At 41.7% G+C, this 10390-nt stretch overlaps 1 protein-coding gene across 1 annotated transcript; it reads right to left on the bottom strand.

The window, feature by feature from the left end:
• Positions 1-240: 240 nt before the first annotated feature.
• On the bottom strand, positions 241-9639 carry Pex1 (peroxisomal biogenesis factor 1). The gene is made up of 16 exons (XM_011151274.3): positions 9458-9639; positions 8323-8541; positions 8127-8241; positions 7027-7395; positions 6074-6662; positions 5586-5812; positions 5138-5294; positions 4764-4926; positions 4390-4543; positions 3822-4144; positions 3604-3668; positions 3427-3486; positions 3020-3206; positions 2756-2929; positions 559-671; positions 241-445 (listed from the first exon to the last, which is right to left on the bottom strand). The coding sequence occupies exons 1-16, from the start codon at positions 9548-9550 to the stop codon at positions 373-375; spliced, it is 3081 nt and encodes a 1026-aa protein (XP_011149576.1). The 5' UTR covers positions 9551-9639; the 3' UTR covers positions 241-372.
• Positions 9640-10390: the final 751 nt, after the last annotated feature.

Genomic DNA, 10390 nt, shown 5'->3' with positions numbered 1-10390 from the left:
CGCCTGACTTCCACCTTAGCTCGGGGATTGAAACACAAAATGTTGTATCTTGAAAAATATACATTTCTGTTTCTCCTTCTTAAATAAAAATATTTTCTGTGTTTTTGTGACAGTATCCCTTAGCTCGTGTTAACAGAAATTTACTTATAAAACTAAAATTTACTTATAAAACAGAAATTTACTTATAAAACCTTGTGGGGAAATACAATTACGACCGAATGAAAGCCGGAAATTATTTATATTACCTATTTTATTTTTGTAAAATGCATTCTCAACAGTACGTACACCCTTTATTGATTTTGATATATAAAAATATGTTCACAGACTCGTAGGAAAACGCGCGCAGAGAAGTCCTGATTAACATCCCTGCGACTAAGCCAATGTCGCCTTCTGGTTCTTCAGGACATCTTCCACATACGTATCGTCCTTGGAGAACCTGGCGTAGCTGCAACAGCAGAACGACGCGAACGTAATGACGAACACTCCATAGAGAAGAAAGAAATTCGATGCAGTTTCTTCTTACGAGCTCGTCTTCTCTTTTCATCGATATCTACTTACATTTTGATGTATTTGGACTTTTCCGCGGCCGACAAGGACGGCCTCGTCGACTTAATGGACTCTACGAGATGCGTCTGCACGACTTTGATGTCGGATGCATCGATTTTCCCGTCCTACCGTCGATGAGCGAACATATTAACATATAAGATATCATAATTTACAATACTTAATAATATTTAAATTGACATGTACAAAGTACACTGAAATATGACAACAGTATTGCTATAAAATATGTTTTGCGTATGTCGAATCGATAAATTCGTTGTCTCGTCCGTCGTGCGAAACACACTCGGAAAGATATTATCGAATCTCGCCGTAACTCTGCAAAAGCTCAATGTTGCGTGTCGACAACGTCGATTAGAGAATTAATTATTGGATTCAAGCACATCCACGTTGCCACGGGAGAGACACACCAGGTTTCTATCCGCATAATCGCTTATCACACCGAAGCGCCTCTCTATCTCGCGTCCTCTCCTCCTCTCTCCCTCTCTCTTTCCGCGCGACGCGCTCTCCGGAAACTCGCTCGCTAATTAGACGCACAGTTTGGATACTCGCGTTCTTCCGGGAGGTAAGTGCCGCCGTATAACTTCGTTTTCTCCGATGCGAATTAATTAATAGCTTCCCGTGAGACGCGCCGTGAGTCTCTCTCTCTCTCTCTCCTAAGAGACGCTCTTGCGACCTTAACGCGGGCCCGATTAAGCGATTCTGATTAATTAGACTAGACAGATACCGCCTTTGAATGACCATTGAATTTACGCTTGTTTTTGCAATCACATAATGATAAAAGCAGTCTTAAAAAAGAAACGCGATATTAGTTTTCATCTTTTTTCCAATATTCTATCAGGTTAGGCTAGGTTAGATTAGGTTCAATTCATTATCCAATTTTCACCATTTTTCAGATAATCGTCTGATCCTACGTCTATAAAAGTAACCCATTTGAGCCAATAAATTCATCGGCGATTTGACGAATTTTTATAAAAACTCTTCATGAAAAATTATGTCGAATCTCGAACAAGGCAATTTTCGACCAAAGTCGCGATCTTCTTCCAAAAAAGCTCCTCCTTCGTCTCGACGAGACGACACAAGCGTTTTTTCATTCGCTCTACGTCAGCCGCTCTGAGGTCGAAGGGTATAAATAAATACACGCGCGACATATTCGCAACCGAAGGGTTCACGTCGAAGACGTTCGGGGGCTAATGAGCGCCATAACTAGCGGAATGGCTGGTTGGCTTTCGATCTTGCAGGACCGCTGCGGGCCCTAAACCGCGTATCATTATAACGTATAAGATAATAACCCCCTCGACGTTCAGTGAGGCGTGGGGTGGCCGGGGGATGAAACGGAGCGCCAAAGGGGGTGGGCGCTTGGTCGCTCTCGGCACCGTGCGCTAATAAACCTGGTCTACGTTTCCTCGGTTATATCGCGGCACCATGCGACCCCCTTCGATCCCCCCACCACTCCTTCGCCGCCCATCTGGGCGCGCTGCCGTGTGTACACACCGTAGGGGTGCACACCTAACGATATTATCGTCATTACGCACTATCTTACTTCGGAAGCTCCCCTACAAATGATTCTCGGGAGTCGCGCGAAAAGCGCTTTTCATTACGACGACGATACTCAGATGCAACAACAGCAGCGGCGACAGCAACAACAGCAACAGAGCAGCGACCGTTGCAGCAGCAGCAGCAGCAGCAGCAACGACGAAATGCGCAGCCATTAGCGGCGCGATCTCCGTTTCGCACAAAAGTCCAAATCAACCCAGGCGGTTTGAGAGATCGATTGCGAGCCGGCTGGTGAAAGCCACCCTGAAGTCCCCCGCGGTTGGGATTTATCTCACCGCGACCGAGCTCGCTCGAATTTATTGCGAGGGACATTACATCAAATCACTTTCTTCGAGTTTAGTAGAAAAGCTCTATCGATAATAGATTAAATAAGAACATGAAGGAAGAAGCCTAAACTTCAGGCTCCTTTTATTCTTATATGATTCTCGTCTTCAAGTTTATTGAGAGTGATTGGACTGGCGGAGCAAGCGATGGTGATTTTGATTCGTTCTGTGTTTCACTCGATATTCAAATTCGACGGTCGCGAGGTTCTCCTTCGAAGGCGGCTGGGAATTGGAGGGCGGCATGCGAGATCTCCGATGTTCGAACATGCGCGCATTGGACAAATTATGCATAAACGATGTACGAATACACTTACGGTCGCAGTTGCCACGGCGTTCTCGTACGCTGCCAGCCTCGCCTGGATAATCGCCGCATTAATATCGGCCCCTGTGAATCCATCGGAGAGTCGCGCCAGCTCCTCCAAGTCCAATGTTGCGCTGTCTACGTTTTGGGACTTACACAGCTCCGTGAAAATCTCCCTCCTTTCCGTCTGAAGTAGCGGAGCAAGCACAAGATTGATTAATGAACGATTAATATAAAGGCCTGACGACTTGAAATGGTTGGTTGCCGAGCAATTCACCTCATTCGGTAAGGGACAGTGCAAACACTTGTCGAGTCGTCCCGGTCTAAGCAGAGCTGGATCCAACATGTCTGGCCTCGAGGACGCAGCCACGATGGCCACCCCTTCGCGATCTTCAACCCCGTCGAGTTGCGTCAGCAACTGGTTCACCACCCGATCGGTCACCCCAGTATTATCGTGCCCACGTCTGATTGAACGTTGAAATAGATTCATCATTTTATTATCCGCACGAGTAATAAGGATAGAAAATAAAATAGAAACTTAGCATGTGTGAGAGAGAGTCCCTTGAGGAACGCTCTTCACGCAAGAATAAAAGATGACCACGTTTCATATAACAGATTAATTGTATTTATATAAATTGATTAACTAAGGAAAAATGAATAGATCGCGTATGCCGTCACGCTCACCTGGGTGCAAGACTGTCGAACTCGTCGAAGAACAAAACACACGGCTTAGCGCGGCGAGCTCTAAAGATGTATAAAGAAAAATTACAGCTTTTGAGAATACTTAGATAAGAATGTAAATTATGTGATTGAAATATCCTAGCAAAAACAACATTTAGTTAGACGGTTGGCTCGTCGTACCTTTCGAAAACATTTCTCACGGATTCCTCGCTGACACCTATGTACTTCGACAGCAACTCTGGACCCTGAAAGAAGACTCTTGCCTAAGAGAACCTTCCAAAGAAAACTCCTTAGAAAAACGCAGAAAGATCCAATGCGCGTATCTCTCATTCTTACCGCGAATGATGATTAAAATATAATTTTATTCGTGACACTCTTAGCCAAAGAGGCAAAATCACCTTGATGCTGATCAGATTCACGCCGCATTCGCCGGCGATCGCCTTTGCCAGCATCGTCTTGCCGGTGCCGGGCATTCCGTACAACAGGACACCGCTCTGTAGCTTTATCGGGGCGTTCCTGAAGATCTCCGGGTACTTGAGCGGCCACTGCAGAATTTCCGTGAGGGAGCTCTTCACGACCGACAGCCCGCCGATGTCGGACCAGGAGTGGCCGCCGCTTTTGTGCAGCTGCACATCCTGCATGGAAATCGGCGTGAAATTCTCCAGCGCGGCATTCATGTCCTCCTCCGTCACGATCATACGTGATGCCAATCTCGTCGCCGCTTGAGACATACATTAACATTACAAACTTAATGGCTTAACTTAACAGCTAACTTAATGACGTAATGTCATTAGTCAATCACAGCGTGTCCATGACTCTCTACTGGATTTTATCATCCGCTTCGGTGCTTGCTCGTGCTAATATCCTCTCTTTTGATCAATTTTTATGTTATGTTTTTTATTATAATTTTTCTAACGTTCACTCGTCAACATTCTTAAAGTAACCACTATCTATCACTCTCGTTACCGTGACGCTTCCATGCGGCAAATATCGCCTTCTCCGACAGGTCGACGAGATCCTGAGGCATCCAGCCCTCGGTCTTGTTCCTATAGTGATCCCAGTTCATGTCCTCGGGCAATTTGTCCTTGAGCCTTGTACGTAAAATATCGATTCTATGCTCCTGGTTAATCACCACGCGAATTAGTGAAACATGGAAATTATTGAGCAAGCGTATTTTAATGATCTGTTTTAGCTAAGAGTGTAAAAAGATATCAAAACGTCTTTCTGAAGTAGTGGATCATATTTCTAAAGTCCCTTCTGACCCACGCAAACTACGCGAATGATTTTCTACTTCACATCGCACACGCTACATTTCCGAAATAACTCCAATTCGTTGGTACCTTGTTGAGATTGGGTATCGACAAGACAGTTCTGAAGAATTGCGAGCCTCTCGCCGGTCGTAATTTCAAACCGATCTTGCTCACGCTGATACAAGTCGCGACTACCGAGATGTAGTGGGATTTTTGATACTGTGTGAGGGTGTTGATCAGCATATCGGTGATTCTAAAATTGTTTCGGGATCTCGTTAATCAGGGAGACCCTCGGAAGTTATTTTCTTGTGAAAAATATCTTCCTATAACTAACGTCGACGTGAAACCCAAACGCGACTACTATACTTCCCCGAAATACCCCTTTCCCCGAAATTTCCCTTCGCACGTCCGACAACAATTATTACACAATTATATTAACGATTAATAAATATGTGTCCAATCACCTGGAAGCGTTCGTTGCGTCTATCGTATTTTCCTCGTCGTTTAACGAGGCGTTAGTGATGCACTCCAAATCGTCCAGAAACAATATGGACGGTTGATGATACACGCACTCGTGCATGGCGGACGCAACAATCTTCTGCACTGTCTCGACTTTCTTGCCTAATCGACAATTCATGTTCTGATAAATATCGGAAAGTTAATCTAATATATCTAATATATCTAATATAATATGATAATTATCGGAAAATCGGAAAGTTAAAGTAACCGTTACGATATAATATTAGACCGTCTCGGTTAATTATTAGTCTCCTTTAAAACGGACTTTGCGCCGATTTAAATTTTAAAGTATCTAGAAACGCGTAACAGAGCTCTCTGTCAAGACGTGGTAGGTCAAGATACTAATTGATATTAATTAAAATCTCAAGAGAAAATGACCGCGACCGCGATTACCTTTCAACGATCTACAGTCGATCACACGTGTGTACACAAAACGCGGCTCCTTGCGGTAACGTTCGATTAGCGTTTTGCAGATGGTCGTTTTGCCGGATCCCAAGCCACCGCAGATCAGAATATTCTCTCGATCGTAATAGAAATTCACCTTCGTGTCTAGTTTAATCCGCAAACCCAGGCTGAGGTCGAGCGCCTTCTCGCAACCTTCGAGAACATCCGCCACGTATCTGCAATTTGTTCGTTTCTCCTTGACGGAATTTCGCACGACAGATCAATTTCTAACGCGATATAATTGAATTTGCAAATGCGAACTCGACTTTTCGTGATACAACAGTGGATGTAGCTTCGACTTTAAAGCCGGCTTTGAAGTATCTCGACAGTAGTAATAATTAAATGCGCGTGTAAAATTTCACGAATTCGAGTCACTCGAATTTTCGAGTAAAATTCCACCGCAACAAAATTTAGAGGACGATTACTCGTTGGCTCACTTCGTGGAAATATTCTCCAGTTTCAGATCTTCAGAGCAGTGGGCCTCCAAGATCTCCACATTGGCTGAATACAACACCGGCTGAATGTGTATATCCAAATTCTCGATATCCCTATCGTCTATGAACGCGTAATCGCAATCCGCGGGCGACATTCGCACAAAGTAGCGTTTGCCTTGATCGAGTAAAAGAGAGTGCGAACTGAGCAGCAGTAGCTCGTCCCTCGAGTGGAATGTCAGGTAGCTTTTGAAATCCTGCACCGTCGCGGTGTTTTCCGCAGGGGTGAAGACATCCAACGATGTCGGCTTCGAACATCTCTTCTCCTCGATTAGCCGCACAATCATCTTACTTCCCGCTCGCATTTGCAGGCTGACCCTCAGGCTGTCCGACACGTAAGCGCGCGGATGAATCGAATCCAAATCGAAGTAATCCGCGTCGGAGGCGCGTGACTTCAAGACATCCTCGAGGACGTAAATCCTCGCGGTAAGCTCATCGGAAACTTTGGGAAGAACGGAAGAATCACCGTCCCGCAAGAAACTCGTGCCGCTGTCGTTGACGCGTTGTCGGTCTTCCAGTACTTTCCTCACTTTGCCTGCAAGCAAATTGACCTTTGAATTTTCAGAGTCCTTGAAATTCCATCGAAATTATACTCGTTGCTTTGTAATACACCAACAAGCGGGTGACTCAATTGTGAGACGATCAGCTCTCACGTGATAAATGATAATAATTCGATACGAAAGTGAATCAACATTGATCTCAAATTAAATATTTAATTGTTTCATAACAATATTGTGTGCACTGTCACAAAATATAAAAATTTGGTAAATTTTAGCAGTGATTTATTACATATTTCGATTATCCGACCAGGTTTCAATTTTCTAAACAGATGAATTCCGCGTAGCAAATATTGCCTTTTCTTCCTTTCTACGATTATTGAAAAAAAAAGCGAGACTTACATATTATTCTTCCGGTTGTCGACTTCACGCCTTTCGGTAAGTAACTTCTTGGCACTAGGATGTGGCTGGGTGCTGCCAATATCAAATCGCTAGAGTCCTCAGTGCTCGTGGACGGCAAAGGATACACGCGGAACACTCGAGGTATGCTTCTCTTGCGAAAGTTTTGCAGCAACGCGTAATTCGTCGCGTTATCGTTCACGTTGTGCTCTTTGGAGAAGTAAGGAAAAATCTTAGCCAATGCATTGCGCATTACGCCAGACGTCTCGTCAACTTTCGCGTCCTTCTTTGTTGCGCCCGTGACTGCGTCGAGCACATGAACCTCCGTAAATTGTTGCAGAAGTCCGTACGAAAACTTCGGTTCTAAATCCTCTATAAAAACAAGAAGGAAAGCCTCGCTCGAAGAATTTTTCGACTATTCATATTTTTCAGAATGAAATATTGAACGTTACATTGAAAGAGTACACTGAGAAAAAGTTGTATTAAAATTATTAAATTAATTAAACAAATATTTATTCGAATACAACTGTGAATACATTTATTCAAATTAAGCGACTAAAATGAAAATTCTAAAATGAAATTCAGAGGTTCTCTGAATGTAAACTTTTTTTTTCAATTTTAGAAAATAATTGCTTAATTTTAATAAATGTATTCACAGTCGTATTCGAACAAATATTTGTTTAATTTTAATACAATTTTTTCTCGGTGCATATTTAATTATGTGAATCTACTTTTAGGCTCATTTCTTTGTATATTTCTTTCTCTGTCAAATTTACTCAGCAACGCGAGTTATTGTTCGAAATATTTACAAATATTACCATACAGCACACAAAGTTGAAAAAATCGTTGCTGCAACGTTGGGATAATATTGCAATGTTGCAGCAGCGTTGCAGCAATATTGCTGTAACCTCTGTGCTATAGAGAGAAAGAACGTCTGCAAAATTGCACAATTTCTTTTAATCGTTCAAATTATCTTGAAATCCCTTTCTTATTTCTTCCCGAAATCTATTTCTTCATTTTCTGCTCGTAACGTCCCGACTATCAACAAACGATTAAAATTTCTGATAAATTAAATTAAATGAAGTTGAAAATAAACGACTTGCCTACGACGCAAGTTACGGAGGAGAACTTGGAGATCCAGGCCACGATCGGCTGTTCTTTCGCGACGATTCTCACTTGATTTAATAGACTTGATTGCACTTTTTCCATTTGCAATTCCTGCGGTCGAATACAAACATTCGATTGAGCGGTTTAATGTAGATCAGCCAACGTTAATTAAACGTTACTTAGATTGCGTACCAAAAGCTCACGATCGTTCGTTGTCAGGGGGACGACATTAATATTGCTCAACGAAGACACCTGTTTTATGGCAGACACGAACACCTCATCCCCCTCTCGTATGTCCAGACTTTTTGCAAAAATTGCACCGATGCCTAACGTGTCATTTGGAATACTGTTAGACATACGGGAAGAGAAGTAATATACCTTTGCGTTGTGCGTCACTTCGATCGCATTGACCTGCAATTAAATCGTCGCATTATCGACGAAAAATTTTATCCCATCGCTATCCGTGATTGGCAAATTATATTTTATTGCAATGTTTTTCAAAAATCTTAGTTTCGCTTCTCCTGCCCTCTCTGTATCATCCTATACACAATATAATTATAAAATTCGACTCATAGGAAAGATCGCTTCTCTCTCTCTTTCTCTCTCTTTCATGAAAAAGTAAGCAAGATTCGGCGAGCTGTAATTTTCCCGAAAACAACAGTAACCAGATAAGTGAAGAAGCATTTTACAGCTTTACGAAGCATTTAACATACTTCTTAGTTTTTAAATATATTTCCACATATAAAGTTTACTTGTTCTCACACGATTTTCTGGCTTGCTGCTGAAGCTTGGAAGAGAAGCAGGTATTTGATACAATTTCAATTCTTCGGTCGAATCAGTGGCGGCTCGTAACGAAGATTTTGGAACTAAACATTGCGAAATATACAATAAATAACGGTCGAGACTCACTTATTGAGACCCGTTAATTATTTCCTCGATGCCATCTACCGGCCTTATAAAAAACACATTAGACAAACGATTCGAATCTTGGCTAAATGACCCGTTACAGTTAGATTCTTTACTTGTGTCGATTCTATCCTTCTTTATTTCGAGATTTCACGATATTCAACGGTTGATTCATAAAATTTTAATGATAGGAACACAAGAATAAAGGCCTCAGTGTGCACATTTCTTACACCAGACCGGTAAATTCGATAGAAACAAATGTTAATGATTAATGATGATTAAGGAGAATCGTACATCGATTCATAGGTCGACTATCGCTCATTTTCACAGCAGATGGCGCTTCGCAACCGACGCACGATAACGAAACGACGTGTGATTTTGCGACGAAGAATCAGAGGATCGTGTAAAAAATAACACTCACCTCAGTTGCCATACGACGCGCCCAGTGATACGACAAGCTGGTGAAGCAATTGCTTGCCGTAATGTATTTCACAATTAAACGTTCGTCTTCCATTTCATTGCGAGCAACACGGCCGTGTACTGATGAAACAACGAGGCTTGCCCCCGACGACACTCTTTTTCCTAGGGAAAACTGATGGACTTTGCTACTAGTCCTCCGCTCGGAAATAGCTGTGCCAGTAAAGAAGACGAAGTTGGCAGCGGTGAAAATTACTGATGCTACATTTCAAATCTGAATTGATGTAGTAATGATTCCAAACCAATTAACTGATGCTTCAAGGCGGTTGTCGCAACTTCTTGGTAAGTTAACTGATAGTTAAATCATATGTTTGTCTTTGTTTCTCTTCTCAAATAGACAAAAAGATATCATTTGGATTTCTAAAAGATATCTTGCAATATCTTGAAGTATCTTATATTTTTTTCGAAAATATATCTTTTAGAGATCTAAATGTTAAAGATATCTCAAGGTATCTTTTAGATGTCTGTAGATATCTTTTAGAAATTCTATAAAGATATCTTCAACTAAATCTATTTAAATATCTTTTAGACAATTTCTAGACATCTTTTAGAAATGTCTTGAAGATATCTTTCATAATGATATCTTTTAGATGTCTACAAAATATTGATGTTTATTGGGCTTCAACTTGGACAAAAATAGGCATATGATTTAACTACCAGTTAATTTACCAAGAAGTTGGAATAACCGGCCTCTAAAGAATTCATGAAACCTGAAGGTGGTTATCGCTGTTATCGTCATGGAAATACATGTAATATGCAGAAAAACAATAATACCTAACATATAACGTATTCTTTACTTATTAATTTATAACAATCGTTTTATAATATAACTTATAATAAAGAAGTGATTGTATAGAATTTGTCTTTGTCAATACCC

Source organism: Harpegnathos saltator, unplaced genomic scaffold, assembly GCF_003227715.2.
Source record: "Harpegnathos saltator strain DR-91 unplaced genomic scaffold, Hsal_v8.6 scaffold403, whole genome shotgun sequence".
Classification (NCBI taxonomy): domain Eukaryota; kingdom Metazoa; phylum Arthropoda; class Insecta; order Hymenoptera; family Formicidae; genus Harpegnathos; species Harpegnathos saltator.
This window is presented reverse-complemented; position numbering and strand designations above follow the sequence as displayed.

Bases quoted from the DNA above. Each gene is read 5' to 3' on its own strand.
- Pex1 (XM_011151274.3), bottom strand. From the start codon at position 9,550: ATGGAAGACGAACGTTTAATTGTGAAATACATTACGGCAAGCAATTGC. The intron at 5,295-5,585 runs GTAATCGCGGTC...ATTGTCGATTAG, and splicing joins CGACTGTAGATCGTTGAAAG to GCAAGAAAGTCGAGACAGTG. The intron at 3,207-3,426 runs GTGAGCGTGACG...ACGTTCAATCAG, and splicing joins TTCGACAGTCTTGCACCCAG to ACGTGGGCACGATAATACTG.